This window comes from Salmo salar, chromosome ssa01, assembly GCF_905237065.1.
Source record: "Salmo salar chromosome ssa01, Ssal_v3.1, whole genome shotgun sequence".
NCBI classification, from domain to species: domain Eukaryota; kingdom Metazoa; phylum Chordata; class Actinopteri; order Salmoniformes; family Salmonidae; genus Salmo; species Salmo salar.
The window spans coordinates 37,537,741-37,556,430 of record NC_059442.1 but is presented as its reverse complement, the minus strand read 5'-3'; the positions used below and the strand labels follow the sequence as shown (position 1 = coordinate 37,556,430).

Sequence of the window (18,690 nt, the reverse complement as noted above, 5' to 3'; positions counted from 1 at the left end):
ATGATAAACACATCTATTGTAAAACAAAACACTTTTCTTTATTGAAAGAAAAAGAAAAGTAATAAATATAGAATCATCAACCAGAATCATAAAAAAAACGTCATTTATAAAGTACAGGTCAACATGCAAATGTACTATAAGTATGGTACAGTATATAAAAGAAACTGGCTTTGGGAAAGCGTTCTGTTGTAGGTACATAGAAGCTTAGCATCAGCAGTTGTGGCCTAGGAAAGAATTAATGGTACTTTTATTCCCTAAATATCATCCCTTACCTTTAACTAACATACATATGACTACAAGCCATATTAAGCAGAGAAGTGATTAACTGTTTATACTGTATAAGTGTATGGTTGATGAGGGTGAAAGCGAAGGAATACCTTGGTCTATAGGTAACATGTTTCTGTGCTTTTGGTTTGCCTGCTTTGGGTTGTTCAAGAAATACAAACTACATGAACCTTAATGTATTTCACTATAGTTATGATACACATTGGATAAAACATGAATAGTGCAATATTCCAAACTAGTCACATCTTGAGAACCTATGAATGAATATTGTCTATTATTGAGAATAATGGTAGTGATATCAGTTACCATCAGACTATTTGGGTAAGGTAATATCCAACTTGATGATCTATGATAGTTTTCTGAGAACTCGTGAACCTACAATGCTATTGCCTTGTTAGCTTCTTCTGTACTCTGGTTGTGTTGAACAGTGGCTAGCACTTTATTTTTGACGGTACTGTTTGTGTTTCCACTGGTATTTAATAGAAAATAATTTGGTAAAACTGATAGCTACTTTGAAGAATTCAACACAATTTACAACCATCGGGTGCCGAGTGGCACTTGATTGAATGAATCCCAAAGAAACAATCAAGTCATTTCTAGGTTATTACTATGTAGTAACCATTTTATTTCTCAGTAAATACCTGGTAATTTTTGTACTGTAAAATAAAGTGCTATCTAGATGTTTTCTGTCTGGCTGGGGTTTTCAGCGAGCCCAAACAGCTTCTCTCTACTAACTCTCTCCCTAGTTGGCCTCAGTGAAGTCCCTGCAGATGCCCCTTACAAGGGGCTGCTGGAACTGCTGCAGGCCTGTGAACTCCCTGGTGAAGAATGTGTGGCTATCCTTGGGCTCTGACGCCATAGTTTGCAGGTCATCCATTGGAGCCCAGGCCACCCCCACAGAGTAGATGGTGATCCCTGTAGAAGAGGGGGGAGAGATGAGATCAAACGAGTGCTGTGATTTGAAGTGATTGAACTAGGAATAGGAAGAGCATCATCTAAGAAATCTGTTAGGTCAGTGTGATTATCTTATAGCTGCTGTCATTGTCACTAAAACCTATTTCTCTACTAATAGCACTCAATGTGACAAAACATTTCAGCTCAGCTCTGTTTTTTTATGTCATACAAACATATTTTGATCTTGTTCTACATGCTAGCTCGACACATGGTAATATTTCTGCCAAAAAGGAATCCACACACCTTCCTTCTGGGCGGCCAGGGCCGGCCCTCTGACATCATCGTAGGACTGTCCGTCAGTGACCACTATGAGGAAGTTCCTCCCAGGGCCAGCCTTGCGGGCCAGGAACAGGTTCTGGGTAGCGTAGGCAACGGCGTCTCCCGTGGCCGTGCCCCCACTCATGTAGGGGATCCCCTGCAAGGCCCTGAGGGCATCCTCCTTCACTGGGTAGTCGTACATGTTAAACTCCATCCGCTGGTCATAGGTGAACTGGACTGCCCCAACACGTGACCCTATGTCTGAGATGTCGAAGCTACGGGCCACGGAGGTAATGAAGTCCAAGATCAGGCGGAAGTTCCCCTCCCCGACGCTGCTGGAGCCGTCAATGAGGAAGCCCAGGTTGACCGAGTTGTAGCAGGTCTTGGAGCAGAGGAGCTGGTCCACTGAGCACAACTTCTGGGCCAGGGGCTTCACGTGCTTGGTGGTGCCGAACCAACTGGGTATGGCGTAGGTGAAGTAGCCGTTGTCCTTGCACACTGCCTGGCATGGCACACACAAACACAGTCAGTCAGTGACATATCATCATGTAGATTAGAACACAACAGATATGGCTGGATACTGTAAGTGATGACATCACTGTGATATAGGCCGGCGAATTGATCTTTGCATTACAGTATGTGGTGCCCAGCAAAATCTGCTAACGACTATGGGCAGGGGCAAAACATCATATATTTTTCAAACCACTAAAGTAGAACAGGATGCAGCCAATAAGACAGAGTCACGTGTCTCTTGGCTCCCTGCTCACCTTCTTCATGTAGTCCTTGTCTCTGACCATGCCGAGCTCCTCCAGGGCAGGCTTGGCCACTGGCACCAGGAACACGTTGATACCAGACTCTCTGGCCAGCACGGCCGCATCTTCCAGGTCGTCCGAGGGCCAGCCGTCTATAAACACCACTATGACCCTGGGGTGACCTCTCCTCACCCCCGTCTGGAAGAAGGACTCCACCGTGTGCATGATGGCCTTACCTGTGGGGCCAGACAGACAGCATGGTCTCAGATGAGCTTTGTTGGGAATTCCCACAACATTTGGCTAACGTGAAGAATTAGCTGGTGATATGTATTGTATTCCTGTGTATATATTCGTCCCGTTCCTCTCATATCCATTTCTCCTCTGAATGGGGAAATAGCATTATATACTGGTTGTATAGCATGCAAATCCATCATGTGGTACTAAGTGTATACCAGCAATAAAAATCAGAAAGAACCTGTGTTAGTGTTGCCTCCCAGGTATGCTATCCCTTTGATGGCAAACACCACATCTTTGGGCTGAGTATAGTTAGTCAGGAGAAATTCTGTCCGAGGTGTGTCACTGGAAGGACAAGAGCGCTGTGTTAGCTTCATGCAATACTGTACTGTTTTGCTACGGAGTTAATGGCTAAATAATAACACCTAATTGGAAAATGTGCTAATTGAACACCAAATGAACTGACTCACCTAGCTTGCACCACACCAAGATGTGGTCCATTCGGTCCAATCCTTAGCATCACCGCTAACTTGCTGATGAAGTTCTTCTGAAGGTTGAAGCGACGCTGCCCAATGTTGTTGCTGCTATCTAGCAGCAGGGCTATCTCCATCTGGCAGTCTGGAATGAGAGAGCAAGACATGGGCATTCTGGAATGAGAGAGCAAGACATGGGCATTCTGGAATGAGAGAGAAAGACATGGGCATTCTGGAATGAGAGAGAAAGACATGGGCATTCTGGAATGAGAGAGCAAGACATGGGCATTCTGGAATGAGAGAGAAAGACATGGGCATTCTGGAATGAGAGAGCAAGACATGGGCAGTCTGGAATGCTAAATAAAATGTTCTACAGAATCAAAGCAAAGCACAACATGACACAAACATACCTCTATTTCCTCCTGTAGATATTTTCTTCACTGGCTTCTTTAATGTTTTCTTCACTGCAAGACAGACAGGCAATGGTTACTGCATGTGATGCTCGTACATGTTAAGAGTTTCAATAAAATACCCTTATCTGTAATGTAAATAAGGAAGATAGGTATCTCTGTGGAGTACTTCATAGGTAGCTCTGGAGGGTCTAAAAACAGAACCATTTAGTAATGAAGATATCAAGTAATTGTGCTTTTGGATACATAGTCAGCACTGAAATTCAACTTCTTGTAAGGTATGAGGACCAAGAGAGGATGTGTCCATAAAATACAATGCGTGTCCCATGCAGTATTGGTGACCATCATGTGTAGTTTAATCTACATGTTAGAATTGTACCTAGTCCTGGTCCTGATGCAGGGAGGACAGTCGTGGCTATCTGGGAGGACACCTCCTGGGGCACATGAACAGATTCTGACAACAAAGAGTCAAATGTTTTATCGAAACGTGTCATTAATGAAAAATCACTTCGTTGCAAATCATCGTTCAAAACATCAACATTGAATATCATTAAATACCATTCGAGTCATTCTTCATGCCTACTCAGCCTTCGAGTCACATTTTCCCCTGTGGAATGTACAATATTAAACATGTTTGGTGTTTGGCGCCACCTACGGGCCACAGTGAATGATGAGGTCCACCTGGACAGGGCCTGAGATTGGACTCCATGGGAGTAGGAACCGAGGTAGTTGTGTCTGCCTTGCTGTTTGTGGACCTTCACTGGTCCCCCCGAGGACCTTATCACCCCCCTGAGAGAAGTGGTAAAATACAGTGAAAAACGTAAAAACGTACAGTCACTGCAAACTTTCAGGGAAGGGAAGATAGATGAAGAATGCAGATGCTGTAGAAGCTATACTGACTCTCTCTGTACATCAATACTCTTTGAGAAAGAGAAGAAGGGGATTGAGGTGAAACTTCATAGCATGTGCATTAGCCAAACATTATCCCTCTCCTGGCCTACACAAAGCCTCTCATTCTCAGCCCTGCTATTGATCTCCTCCAGCCTTACTGGTGCACGGCTGCTCCACACACGCTGGACACGGCGGCGTACACCTGAGAACCGAACACTGACACCCTCCAGAGGGTGCAGTTAGGCGGACAGAGGACCAACTGCTTCTCCTCCGTCAGGTCTGCCCCACGGGTCGTACAGGTGATGGGTGTGGTAACTGAGACAGAAAGAGAGCGATAGAGCGAGAGAATAAATGGAGAATACTGAATACTGCCTGCGCTCTATGTGTTTTCTGTCAGGTAGCCTATACCTATTAGTTTGGTATGGCTTTCCCTTCCTCGGAGCCACAACTCGATACCAAAGCCTGCAGGCTATAATAAAGAACAACTCTGAAGACAAAATGTCCTCAGTCACACCTCTACGTTAATTACATTTAGAAGAAAAATCATAAACATTATCGTTTGCTTTTGAGGAATTTCATCCAAGTCAAACAGAGACTGGGCTTACCATAGAACATGTCTCTGAGCCAAAGGCCACAAGGCTAGAGCAGTGGCTCTCAACAATAACATCCTAACACTTCTGCCTCAATGAAATAACTATCATGTTTTGTTTGGGAGTCTTCCAAGTAAAACTAAAAGTCTACCAAGTAAAACTGACTGGTTAACAGACAAAATAAATCCACTGATACAACACGATCAAATATATATTTTTCTCCACATACAACAGCTACTGTTCATCAATAGACTCTCACATTTCTAAATATTTTACTATCTTGCTGAGCTGTGCAGTTCTTAACCGTCTCCCTGCGGGACTACACTGGACCAAATTAAGATGAGAAACATTAATGAACACATTGTTAATTCCCAGAATACTACTAGTATCACATCTACAGTATCTCATCTGCCTAATATTGACAGCGAAAAAAACATCAATGTTTTTTATGAGATTCAAACCACTAACCACTTGAGTCAGATCCAGATGCTCTGCATGTCAGAGACAGAATGCCTGTGGGAATTAAACAAAGTGATCGTTGAAGCTTTACAATAATGTCAAAGTTCACTCAATAATATTGAATATGCATTCATGAAATCTTAGTTACATATTACATATTATAGTTCATTACACATAAAGCTTTGACATATAATTTTTTTTGCACAGTACTAATTTCATCATTATGACACAAAACTCTACAATGCCTTTTTGATCAGATATGACCGTTTTTAAATTATTCCATTCCATTGTTATTTTGAGTGAAACCGAAAAATACATTTCCTAGACAACTCATACAAGGTAGATGATGTGGCACATTCAGTGTGCCAATTGCATCAACCAGTGCTTACCTAACAGGTGTAGAACAGCAAACAAAATTGGCATGATGACCCAAACACCTACAATGAAATGAGCAACCAGGAAAACATTTGACATTTCTTCAATAATTAGAGACATACAATTACTAGTAATTGATCATTCGAAATGCGTAAGAAAAATGCACATCAACTAACAATGCAATAAAACAGGTTTTTAGTCTTCGGTTATCAATTTATAGAAAAGTACGCCACTCTTGTTTAGACAAGTTAGATATCTGCAGCTTGGACGATGTTCAGATATGCGTTCAACACAACAGAGCATCTCTGTCTCTATGGGATTAATGCTGAAAGTATGAAAACACATTCATTACAGTACCACACACACACACACACACACACACACACACACACACACACACACACACACACACACACACACACACACACACACACACACACACACACACACACACACACACACACACACACACACACACACACACACACACACACACACACACACACACCAAAAATCCACCTTACAGACAATTTGTAGAACACAGTTTCCTTGAGCTCTAAGACTCCATATGGCAAATTCTTGCAGGGGGGAAGGAAAAAGGTGCTATTCCTTGGAAGTGTGTAGTATTCCTGGGATCACATGTGAACCTCAAGAGAGAGCTGGCTCCTTAAATAATGTCCTGAAACTTCCCAGTCATCTCCCTGTGACGTCAGAGGAGGAGGGGTCTGCCAGAGGCCTGTGTTCAACCTGAGAAGGGACATCTGAACCAAGCAGCCAGGACAATAAGGTGGCCTCAAAATTAACCAGAAATGAAATATGAGTCAAATAAAGTGAGGTTGACGTTATGATTGCAGGTACCTTGTTAGAATATAAGGCAGATTAAGAAATCGAAGTAATTAAACATAACAGTAGAAGACTGTTCAGTAGGTAATCATATTGTACCAGGCAAATACTACGGGGATCACATATACTGAAACATCTGCATTCAATTCTGTAAATTGCTTTGGATAAAAGTGTCTGCTAATTGGCATAAAGACTCTACACACTGTAATTTATGCTGCCATGTGCTTTGGAGACCACGTTTCGACCCTCAGGTCGTCACCTACCTCTAGAAGCTAGTATGTACAGTACTGTCAGAAAGCATTCACACCCCTTGACTTTTTCCACGTTTTGTTGTGTTACAACCTGAATTTTAAATTGATTAAATTGAGATGTTTTGTCACTGGCCTACACACAATACCCCATGATGTGCAAGTGGAATTGTTTTTTTTTTGAGCTGAAATGTATTGAGTCAATAAGTATTCAACCCCTTTGTTATGGCAAGCCTAAATAAGTTCAGGTGTAAAAATTTGCTTAACAAGTCACATAAGTTATATGGACTCTTTCTGTTTGCAATAATAGTGTTTAACACAATTTATTTTTATGTCTACCTCATCTCTGTACCCCACACATACAATTATCTGTAAGGTCCCTCAGTCGAGCAGTGCATTTGAGACATAGATTCAACCATACAAACCAGGGATGTTATTAATTACACTTTGGATGGTGTATCAATACACCCAGTCACTACAAAGATACAGGCGTCCTTCCTAACTCAGTTGCCGGAGTGGAAGGAAACCGCTCAGGGATTTCGCCATGAGACCAATGGTGACTTTAAATGGTGACTTTGTAAAACCTACAAAGTTTAATGGCTGTGATAGAAAACTGAGGATAGATCAAAAACATTGTAGTTACTCCATAATACTAAATTAATTGACAGAGTGAAAAGAGGGAAGCTCGTACAGAATACAAATACTCCAACACATGCATCATGTTTGCAACAAGGCACTAAAGTAATATTACACAAAATGCAGCAAAGCAATTCACTTTTTGTCCTGAAAACAAAGTGTTAAGTTTGTGGCAAATCTAATACAACACATTACTCGGAACACTCTCCATATTTTCAAACAGTGGTGGCTGCATCATATTATGGGTATGCTTGTAATCATTAAGGACTGGAGACTTTTTCAGGATAAAACGTTTACGGAATGGAGCTAAGCATAGGCAAAATTGTAAAGGAAAACCTGGTTCTTTCTGCTTTCCAGCAGACACTGGGAGATGAATTCACCTTTCAGCAGGATAGTAACCTAAAACACAAGGCCAAATCTACAAGATGACAGTGAATGTTCCCGAGGTCATAGTTTTGACTTAAATCTACTTGAAAATATATGGCAAGACTTGAAAATAGCTGTCTAGCAATGATCAACAACCAATTTGACAGAGCTTGAATATTTAAAAAAAAAAGAATAATAGGCAAATGTTGCACAATCCAGGTGTGGAAAACTCTTAGAGACTTACCCAGAAAGACTCACAGCTGTAATCGCTGCCAAAGATTATTCTAACATTTATTGACTCAGGGGGTTGAATATTTATGTAACCAAGATATATAACTGTTTTTTTGTTTTTTTCAAATGCTAGAATTTGAGTGTTTTGTGTAGATCGTTGACAAAAAAAATGCAATTAAATCCATTTTAATCCCATTTGTAAGACAACAAATTGTGGAATAAGTCGAGGGGTGTGAGTATTTTCTGTGGGCACTGTACATGCTCCATAGATACACATGTTCATCATTGTTATAAAAATCCCCATCCCTTTCACTGTCAGAGAGAAAAGGAAGAGGAGGTCACCATGACAACCCCTACAGCTGCTTTGATATTCTCATCATGTCTTTCTGTCCTCCAGAAGAGCAGTCTCATGTGCCATCCTCTCAATATTTTCTCCTGGACAGAGTCCCAGCGGAGCTCAGTGAGATCAACGTTAGACAGATAAACCAGGGATAACCTGAACCTCTCCTCTTGTTGAAGCCAAAGCCACTAGGGTGCCATCGGACACCATTGTCCAGGTGTTAGTATGGCCTTTTACCATCACAGCATCAGTGTAGCCCGTGATTATGTTAATGTCAGCTTTAGTTGTTGTAGTTATGTCAAAAAGGCTACGATCACATAAATCCCCTGGGGTGAAGTGTCACCTGCCCTCACTGCTGACATTCAGAAAGAAGGAAAGAGATTCCATAAGAAGAAGGTGAGTATCTAAAACCTGTTCTATGGTGTCTGTGTACGCTCAATCAAGCTCAGTTTGAAGTATTTGAAATCGTATTTGTTCTGATTTGACCTCGGAACTTTCCCTCGAGAGGCAGGTCAGAATGCGTTGTTCTCTCTGGGACCTGGGATACATTCTAATGACACACATTTCATTACTCCTCCAGCACTACATATCAACCTTTTGGTGCATGTATTTCCAGTACATTACTCCGCCTATTTGAAAACGCCAACAAACATTTCGGCATGGTATGAGTTATGATACTATAAAAGCTAATGGAGAGTGTAGGCTTGGCTGGGTGTTTCTAAGTAAGCAGGTGATGGTCACAAGGAGAACTTGGCCTGTGACTCCATGCTCAGCCATGTGGGGTGAGACTGAGGGGCTGACTAAAAGAGAACTGACATAGCTGTTTCAGCATGGGCCAAGCAGAATGGGCCACTGTAATGTATTTAGAATAATGGGAGACTTGATGGGAGGAACACAGCAACCTACTCAGAGTTCAAAGCTCATCCTCTGACCATGCCACCATAGACCAAGGAATATCAAATGCATTTATATTCCTTGCCATAGCCACAAGCAATAAGGCACATCCGATTGTTATTCATTTTGGTATGCACATTCTAAACAATTCAACATCCTGTGTACATGTATTGATTTTTATTTAACCTTTATTTAACTTGGCAAGTCAGTTAAGAACAAATTCTTATTTACAATGACGGCCTACCCCGGCCAAACCCGGACGATGCTGGGCCGGATGCGATTCAGCCGAGACTTGTGAATGCAGACTGCTTTCAAGTTCGAACCTTGATGGTCCTATGTCCGAGGGAAAATGTATGATCATTTTCTGTTAAAACATTGTCAAAGTAAAATGAATGAGAAACTATCATCTAAAAAGTTGAATATCACATTGAAACGAACATAGATTAGAGATGCTCTTTCTTCCAGAAAGAGGGATTTCACTAACAAGCTGATGTTTTTGTGGTATTTTCCTGGATCGGTGGATTGGTTTATTTTGTGTCACCGTGCTCGTGGTGTTGGCAGGGCTGGGGTAGCTGTGTTTGGTCAGTTATGGGGACCCCTGATGGGTTATTGTGTGCCTGTCCCATGTCATTAGTCCTCCTGAAATTCCAGCTGCCGTGGAGTCCTGAGGTAACTTTCACCGTGAAGACACTTCTGCATCCATAATGGAACCCTATTCCCTATAAAGTGCACTACTTTTGACCAGGGCCCGCATCAAATGTGATGCACTAAATAGGGAAGAGGTTGCCATTTTGGACACAGACACTGTGTTGTGGTTTATAATTACTCATAGAAGAGAAAGGGGACTTATGGCAGCCATTACCTTGTCATTATCTGAGACAGGCTGTTATTACAAAGGGAGACTATTGTTAACTTGTTCGGTTATAATTCCATTGTTGAACCCAACTGGATTACAGTGGCTTGTGTTTGTTTTATTGAGGGGAGACTTGGTAATATTTATTCAGCAGACTCACTAGCTGACCAATAAAACCCCAGCCTCTGGAGTGGAGTTACCCTCATACAGTATATCCTATATCCTTCCTAATTCCAGGCCACAGTACAGTACACTCCACTCCACAGTAATCCTACTTGTCATTTGCACATGACTTTACACTCTTTGATATTTATTGCAGTTCTTCTTTCACAGTCATTGTTTTTATGTTACCCGTGTCTATGGATTGTTGCTCTTGTTTCTGTGTGTTGTTGCACTGCAATAAGGGGACAAATAAAGCTGTATTGAATTGAACAGTAACCTCTTTCCATTCTGTGGTTGTTGTGGTGTTCTCTGCTTTCTCCTCTTGGTCCAACAGATTCAGCTGTGCACCAGCCACTCTCCCTGTGAGGGCTGGCTCACATTCTCCCAGTTTCCCAAGCTCCCTCAGGGCTCCCACAGGGCAGACGGGGGACAAAACCCAGATTAGCGACTTCAGGTCAAGGCAGAGCCTTTTCTCACTTCTCCACCTCATTATTTCTGCACACAAGTCCTCTGTGAGTGACTGAGAATGAATGTACAACATCAGCGCCTGATATAACCCCCTTTGAGTTAAGTCATCGTTGATTGATGAGCTATTGGAAGTAATTTTTTGGACGGCGTACAAACCTAAAACCAAGGATTTATTTAAAAAAAATAACTAATTATTTACAGCTTTAGAGTAACATGTAAAACAGTAAAACAAATAGGATTTAATTCAGACCCTAAATTGATAATGCCCTCACATACTGTAAATCCTTCAACATCAGTGATTCCAAACAATTCAGGTGAGGCCAAAACCAATGTCTTCTCTTGATTAAAGTCCAGAGGGTAGCTGTACTGTGAGTAAAATGTATGTGTGTACAGGCGATCAGAGTGCTGTGGAGGTGAACAGTTAACAGTGAAAGCTGAGCTCCGCTGTAGCTCAGTACGTAGGACAAGAGAGAGAGAGAGTCAGAGAGACAGCGAGACAGAAACAGAGAGACAAATAGAGACAGAAAGAGAGACACAGAGGGACAGACGGACAGCAACAGAGATAGAAACAGAGGGAGATACAGAAACAGAGGGACAGAGACAGAGAGACAGAAACAAAGAGACAGAGCTCACAGGCGCCCAGAGTCACTGAGTTTCCTCAGGAACAGGCGATGACTGGGAGCGGGAGCTATCATCGGGGGCATAAGAGGACTCTTCTGGTTCTCCCCCCTCTCCTCCACACCCCTTTCACTACCCAGCTCCACCCCAGAGTCCAGGTCATCCACCCCTCCATTCACCTCCATAACGTCCAGGTCAATCTGCACCTCGTCGGGCCTGTGGGAGAGGTCTGGATTGTGGCGCAGGCAGTGGAACTGGGCTCTGAAGTCTTGTCTGAACTTGGAGTTCAGGCCCAGGTAGATGAAGGGGTTGAAGGAGCTGGCTGACTTAGCAAACAGGCTGGCCAGGATGCTGTGGAGAGGAGGCACCTGGTGACCACAGGCAGACCACATGGAGATGACTGCGTAGGGAGACCAGGCCAGCAGGAAGGCTGAACACAGAATCAGAGACACCTGGGGGAGGAGAAGGGAGTTGGTATAACATACACTCACAGGACAGTTTATTTGGTATACCCATCTAGTACCAGGGCGGACCCCCCTTTGCCTACATAACATCCTGAATTGTTCGGGGCACGGATTCTACAAGTCAGAAACGTTCCACAGGGATGTTGGTCCATGCTGACATCACGCAGTTGCTGCAGATTGGACGGTGGTACACCCTCAAAAGGAATTAAGATTCGTCGGACCAGGTAATGTTTTCCCATTCCTCAATTTGTCCTGTGTTGGTGATCGCGTGCCCACTGGAGCCGCTTCTTGTTGTTTTTAGCTGATAGGAGTGGAACCTTGTGTGGTCGTCTGCTGCAATAGCCCATCCGTGATGCCGTTCTGCACACCATTGCACCGTTATTTGCCTGTTTGTGGCCCGCCTGTTAGCTGGCACGATTCTTGACATTCTCCTTTGAACTCTCATCAACAAGCTGTTTTCGTCCACAGGACTGCCGCTGACTGGATGTTTTTTGTTTGTCGCACCGTTCTCTGGAAACCCCAGACACTGTCGTGCATGAAAAGCCCAGGAGGGCGACCGTTTCTAAGATACTGTATCTGGCGAGTCTGGCACGGACGATCATACCACGCTCAAAGTCGCTTAGATCACTCGTTTTGCCCATTATAATGTTCAAACGAACAGTAACTGGATGTCTTGATGCCTGCTTTATATAGCAAGCAACGGCCACGTGACTCAGCGTCTGTAGGAGCGATCCATGTTCGTGAATGCGTTGAGTGTACACTACATGCATAGCCACAAACACTGACCTAACCAATACATTCTGAAGACATTATAACCTTGCAATGGACTAAACTTATAATGAAATCAAAGCAGTGTATAGCTAAAAGAGCAGACCATCAGCAGACAGAATTCTAGATTAAATTTGTACTTTGAATCCCACAGCATTCACCAGTATGTAACATGTACCAAATCCTGCAGCTATTAATTGTTTGTAGACTGGGGGCTCCCTCACTCACTGTTGTTATACTGCGCTCCATCTGTTTCTCTCTCTCGCTGACCACTCCCCCTCTGCTGGACTTGTGGCTGTTGTTGACCGTCCGGATGATGGACACGTAGGAGAACCATATGACCACGAATGGGATGAAAAAGTTGAAGGTGAAGATGAGGATGACGTAGAGTCTGTACGACACAGAGAACCTGGCCTGGACCCAGTCTATCTCACACGTCCCATACTTACGAGCTGCAAGGTGGAAAACAAAGAATTGACCAGGTATTGGTTATAACGATCATTGATCAATCAACTCCTTTTAACCACATATTATTGTATGTGCATATATTACAACAAATATACACTGTATATATACACACAATTATGAGGGACACCCCATCAAATTAGTAGATTTGGCTATTTCAGCCACACCCATTGCTGACGGGTGTATAAAATTGAGCACACAGCCATGCAATCTCCATAGACAAACATTGGCAGTAGAATGGCCTTACTGAAGAGCTCAGTGACTTTCAACATGGCACCGTTATAGGATGCCACCTTTCCAACAAGTCAGTTCGTCAAGTTTCTGCTCTGCTAGAGCTGCCCCGGTCAACTATAAGAGCTGTTATTGTGAAGTGGAACGTCTAGGAACAACAACGGCTCAGCCACAAAGTGGTAGGCCACACAAACTCACAGAATGGGACTGCCTAGTGCTGAAGCGCGTAAAAATCATCTGTCCTCGGTTGCAACACTCACTACTGAGTTAGACAGGGGTGTGTGTGAATTATGTTTCTGCATTTGTATGCGGTGGCGTTACATACCCAAGCAAGAAAACCAAAAATGGCGCTAAACAGAAGGGGGAACTAACAAAGAGTCACTGACCAACAACCAAAACGAAACGGGGGGGTTTAGGAGCAACAACAACTGGAACCTAAAAGATGTCCACTAAATTTGCCCAAGAAGAGGCAAAAAGAAAATCTCACACATAACTTAAAGATAGGAAGCAAACGAAAAAGGTGGAGCAAAATTAGATCAGGGAAATGAGACAAATTAATGTTTTTCTAGAAATCAAATAGGGAGAGCCAAATAAAGGTGTTGACCCTCCACTTCTCTCATGACAACTGGAGCGCTGGGCCAGCCACTCTTAAATAGCACCTTAGTCAGCATAGATGAAACGCCTTCCCACTAATGAGATGGCAACCAGCACAGGTGTAACACAGACTAAGGTAACACCAATCGGAGCGCCCTACGTGCTAACGACCAATACGTGCTAAAGCCGTCCTCCCCTCTGTATAGCACTTTGTGACATCGGCTGATGTAAAAAGGGCTTTATAAATACATTTGATTGATTGATTGATTCCAAACTGCCTCCGGAAGCAACATTAGCACAATAACTGTCAGTCTGGAGATTCATGAAATGGGTTTCCATGGCCGAACAGCCGCATACAAACCTACGATCACCATTCGCAAAGCCAAGTGCCGGCTCGAGTGGTGTAAGGCTCGCCGCTATTGGATTCTGGAGTGGTGGAAACGAGTTCTCTGGAGTGATGAATCACGCTTCACCATCTGGCAGTCCGTCGGACGAATCTGGGTTTGGCGGATGCCACAAGAAAGCTACCTACCCCAATGCATAGTGCCAACTGTAAAGTTTGGTGGAGGAGGAATAATGGTCAGGGACTGTTTTCATGCTTTTGACTAGGCCCCTTAGTTCCAGTGAAGGGAAATCTTAACACTATAGCATAAAATGACATTCTAGATGATTCCAACTTTGTGGCAACAGTTTGAGGAAGGTCTTTCCCTGTTTCAGCATAATAATGCCCCTGTGCACAAAGCGAAGTCCATACAGAAAGGGTTTGTTAAGATCGGTGTGGAAGAACATGACTGGCCTGCACAGAGCCCTGACCTCAACCCCATGGAACAACTTTGGGATGAATTGGAACGCCGACTGCGAGCCAGGCCTAATCTCCAGCACAAGTGCCTGACCTCACTAATGCTTGTGGCTGAACGGAAGCAAGTCCCCGCAGCAATGTTCCAACATCTAGTGGAAAGCCTTCCCAGAAGGGCGAAGGAGGTTGTAGCAGCAAAGGGAGGACCAACTCCATGTTAATGCCCATGATTTTGGAATAAGATGTTCGACAAGCAGGTGTCCACATACACTACATGACCAAAATAATCTACTTTATCAGAGAGGTGAACGAGATGCCCACAATGTAACCAATGTTCTAATGCTGTTTCCCTAGATCTGGGATTTCAGAGACTACATTGAGAGGGTCCTACCTGTGTAACTCCCCCAGCCCACCAGGGGTGCTCCAGCCCAGAAGAGGGCACTCAGCCACACTGCCACAATCACCACGGCAACATTACAGTGGTTATTATAATGAGCTGAAAGACAAGACATGTAGTTACTATATGACGAAACATGGGGAAGAAACAAATGATTTGGTGATTTCACAAAAAACAAGTAGGACAACTGAGATGATATTTATGATAGTTTATAATAGTTCCATCTGTGCCATCTAGCCGGCGGTCAGGGAGCGTTGAACAGCACAAGGCCTTAACCTGGAGCTGCAGAATAATGAGTTTATAGTGGCTGCCAGGGTGCCCTGCCCTGAGCAACTTGACTAGGGGAAGCTTCAGCCCCAACCCTGCATGCCCTGGCATGGGACCTAGCCAGCAGCCCTCAGGCTTGGCAGGGCCACAGCATAGACTACATACCATAGCTGGGCTGGCATCCTTTGATGTAGCGGATGACACTGATGGAAGTCAGTGTGTTGATGCTGATGAGCCCAAAGAGCATGATCAGGAAGCCGTCCACCTGACGGACGGAGGGACACACACACACACACACACACACACACACACACACACACACACACACACACACACACACACACACACACACACACACACACACACACACACACACACACACACACACACACACACACACACAGATTAGGATGAAGTGCATGCAGCTCTCTGCCAACCTGAAGGAACGGAAGGAATCTTTCCAAACCATGTTGTGTCATCACCCTCTAACCAGACTCTCAGGGTAGAAGCCAGGTAGACTGACTAATGCAGGATAAAAGCACACACTCTTCTCTGGTGGAATGTGATGTTTTTCTTTCTGTCATTTATTCCAGTCGTCTGTCAAGTGGAGGGGTGGGAGTCCTGGTAACAGTACTAAGGGAAGTTGCTTTCATTTCCTGTTAAACTGTTACTTTATTTCTTAATAGTCTAAAAATGCTAAGTTACAATACCATATAAAATATGTTATTGTACAAGTTGTCCTTGAGCTTATTCAGATCAGAGAATCACCTCTTGATTTCTCCCTGAAATTCTAAGATGTTATTGTGCTGATCTTATCTGTGTAGCTCTAATGTAGTTTTGTGTTGAATGTCCCAAGATCTGGGATAATGTCAAAAATGCTTTCAATGTAAATCTATTAAATGCTCTTGAATCTCATTCAAGGTATTAAAATAATAATTCAATAATAACAACAACTAGAATTACAAAATCTTCTTATAAGTCCATATGGGTAATATGAATCAACCCCCCAAAAAATGACCAACCAACGCCCCTACTGTACCTGGCAGGTCCAGATGGTCTTGATCAGCAGGCCGTCGTCCTGGAACAAGTTGAAGACTTCCAGTATCCCTCTGGAGTAGCCGAAGACCGCGACGCTAGCATCGGACACAGCCAGATTGAGTGTGAGGAAGTCCTGTGGCTCAAGACTGTGTCTCTGCTTGACCAACAGTAGAATCACCACTCCATTACCTAGACAGGAGAGCCAGCCTAAAATTGTAAACAAAAAAACATATAACATTATCATAACAATGTCACAACAAAGTCACCCACACACATGGTTGGGGAGTAACTAATTACATGTAATCAGTTAAATGTAATCGGATTACAAAAAAGTAACTAATCAGATACGTTACCTGGAAAAACAAATTGTAATCAGATTACAGATACTTTGAAAAACTAGATTACTTTTAAATTCATAAATCAACAGGTGTAGACCTTACAGTGAAATGCTTACTTACAAGCCATTAACCAACAATGCAGTTAAGAAAATACCTACAAAAAGTAACAGATAAGAATAACAAATAATTAAAGAGCAGCAGTAAATAACAATAGCGGGGCTATATACAGGCGGTACCGGTACAGAGTCAATGTGAGGGGGCACCGGTGTCGAGGTAATTGAGGTAATATGTACATGTAGGTAGAGTTATTAAAGTGACTATGCATTGATAATAACAGAGTAGCAGCAGCGTGGGGGGGGGGGGGCAATGCAAATAGTCTGGGTAGCCATTTGATTAGCTGTTCAGGAGTCTTATGACTTGGGGGTAGAAACTGTTTAGAAGCCTCTTGGGCCTAGACTTGGCACTCTGGTAACGCTTGTCGTGCGGTAGCAGAGAGAACAGTGTATGACTTGGGTGGCTGGAGTTTTTGACAATTTTTAGGGCCTTCCTCTGACACTGCCTGGTATAGAGGTCCTGGATAGCAGGAAGCTTGGCCCCAGTGATGTACTGGGCCGTACGCACTGCCCTCTGTAGTGCCTTGCGGTCGGAGGCCGAGCAGTTGCCATACCAGGCAGCGATGCATCCCGTCAGGATGCTCTCGATGGTGCAGCTGTAGAACCTTTTGAGGATCTGAGGACCCATGCCTAATCTTTTTAGTGTCCTGAGGGGGAATAGATTTTGTCGTGCCCTCTTCTCGACTGTCTTGGTGTGCATGGACCATGATCGTTTGTTGGTGATGTGGACGCCAAGGAACTTGAAGCTCTCAACCTGCTCCACTACAGCCCCATCGATGAGAATGGGGGCGTGCTCGGTCCTCCTTTTCCTGTAGTCCACAATCATCTCCTTTGTCTTGATCACGTTGAGGGAGAGGTTGTTGTCCTTGCACCACACGGTCAGGTCTCTGACCTCCTCCCTATAGGCTGTCTCATCGTTGATCAAGCTTACCACTGTTGTGTCATCGGCAAACTTAACGATGGTGTTGGGAGTCGTGCCTGGCCGTGCAGTCATGAGTGAACAGGGAGTACCCATACCGTTAAAGGATAATTGCGAAAAAATACATTATGACACCTTTTTGTTTTCTCAATTACATTAAATTCAGATTTCTTTTTTAAAAGTGCAAGTTTAAGTTTTTTCCACCTGAGCAAGTCAGAGTTTGATGGATCCTTTATGTCAGTGAGGATCATTACTGAGTTTGGGTAATCCAAAAATTACATTACTGATTACAATTTTGGACAGGCAACTAGTAACTGATTATACTTAGAAAGTGACCTACCCAACATACACTAACATATGATTCACCACTTATTTATTCGGTGAAAGTTGTCTACTCTATATTATCAACAGAATGGGAATACATCACTTTGGCAAAGCAAACAGAATAATTACCTAGTATGAACAAGTAAACACCAACGGCAGTCTCCCCCTCAGCTGACAACCTGTAGACAGATACATTAGGAGGGAATATGTTGGTGTCCTCCATCAGCACCCTCGTCTTCTGAGCACCTCACAGCCAAGATCCAAGCTTTTACGACGGTCTCATTTCAAACACACATCGTCTGAAGACCCCGGTCTGTTCTGATCCAGGACAGCTGACGTGAGTGGTGTCCCAAGGACCCCTCAGGTAGATGGTAGCATTCTCTGTCGTAATTCCAACTGAGACAGAGGTGAGAATCCCCCTCTCAGTCTCTCCATAGAATGACCCTGTGTGTGTATGCAAGGCTGGTGTACAGTAATAGAACTGGCATGGTTGTGTCCTACATACATTAGCCTTATCCCTTGATCCGGTTAATGAGAGTGTCTAATGCAACGCCTGCCACTAGCCACGGAAGTCAGGTCAGCTAATAATACACTTCGATACATACTTTGATTGGTGGCACCTAAAGCTGGTCAAGG

The 18,690-nt window shown here is 43.6% G+C and overlaps 2 protein-coding genes across 2 annotated transcripts; both read right to left on the bottom strand.

Moving 5' to 3' along the window:
* Positions 1–85: 85 nt before the first annotated feature.
* On the bottom strand, positions 86–6,319 carry coch (coagulation factor C homolog, cochlin (Limulus polyphemus)). Its single transcript, XM_014194282.2, has 12 exons — positions 6,206–6,319; positions 5,696–5,743; positions 5,316–5,360; positions 4,416–4,572; positions 4,022–4,155; positions 3,746–3,820; positions 3,367–3,420; positions 2,954–3,101; positions 2,725–2,828; positions 2,265–2,485; positions 1,483–1,999; positions 86–1,200 (listed from the first exon to the last, which is right to left on the bottom strand). The coding sequence occupies exons 2-12, from the start codon at positions 5,727–5,729 to the stop codon at positions 1,028–1,030; spliced, it is 1,662 nt and encodes a 553-aa protein (XP_014049757.1). The 5' UTR covers positions 5,730–5,743; positions 6,206–6,319; the 3' UTR covers positions 86–1,027.
* Positions 6,320–10,871: 4,552 nt separating this feature from the next.
* opn6b (opsin 6, group member b) lies at positions 10,872–18,533 on the bottom strand. Its single transcript, XM_014195578.2, has 6 exons — positions 18,184–18,533; positions 16,362–16,567; positions 15,488–15,587; positions 15,050–15,154; positions 12,801–13,024; positions 10,872–11,792 (listed from the first exon to the last, which is right to left on the bottom strand). Exons 1-6 carry the CDS (start codon positions 18,275–18,277, stop codon positions 11,352–11,354), a joined length of 1,170 nt encoding a protein of 389 aa, XP_014051053.1. The 5' UTR covers positions 18,278–18,533; the 3' UTR covers positions 10,872–11,351.
* Between the last annotated feature and the right edge of the window lie 157 nt (positions 18,534–18,690).

Bases quoted from the DNA above. Each gene is read 5' to 3' on its own strand.
- coch (XM_014194282.2), bottom strand. From the start codon at position 5,729: ATGCCAATTTTGTTTGCTGTTCTACACCTGTTAG. The intron at 3,421-3,745 runs GTACAATTCTAA...TCTGTCTTGCAG, and splicing joins TGCATCAGGACCAGGACTAG to TGAAGAAAACATTAAAGAAG. The intron at 2,829-2,953 runs GTGAGTCAGTTC...TTGTCCTTCCAG, and splicing joins CTTGGTGTGGTGCAAGCTAG to TGACACACCTCGGACAGAAT.
- opn6b (XM_014195578.2), bottom strand. From the start codon at position 18,277: ATGGAGGACACCAACATATTCCCTCCTAATGTATCTGTCTACAGGTTG. The intron at 15,588-16,361 runs GTACAGTAGGGG...TCCGTCCGTCAG, and splicing joins AGACCATCTGGACCTGCCAG to GTGGACGGCTTCCTGATCAT. The intron at 11,793-12,800 runs GTGAGTGAGGGA...CTCCTCCCCCAG, and splicing joins TGGAGCGCAGTATAACAACA to GTGTCTCTGATTCTGTGTTC.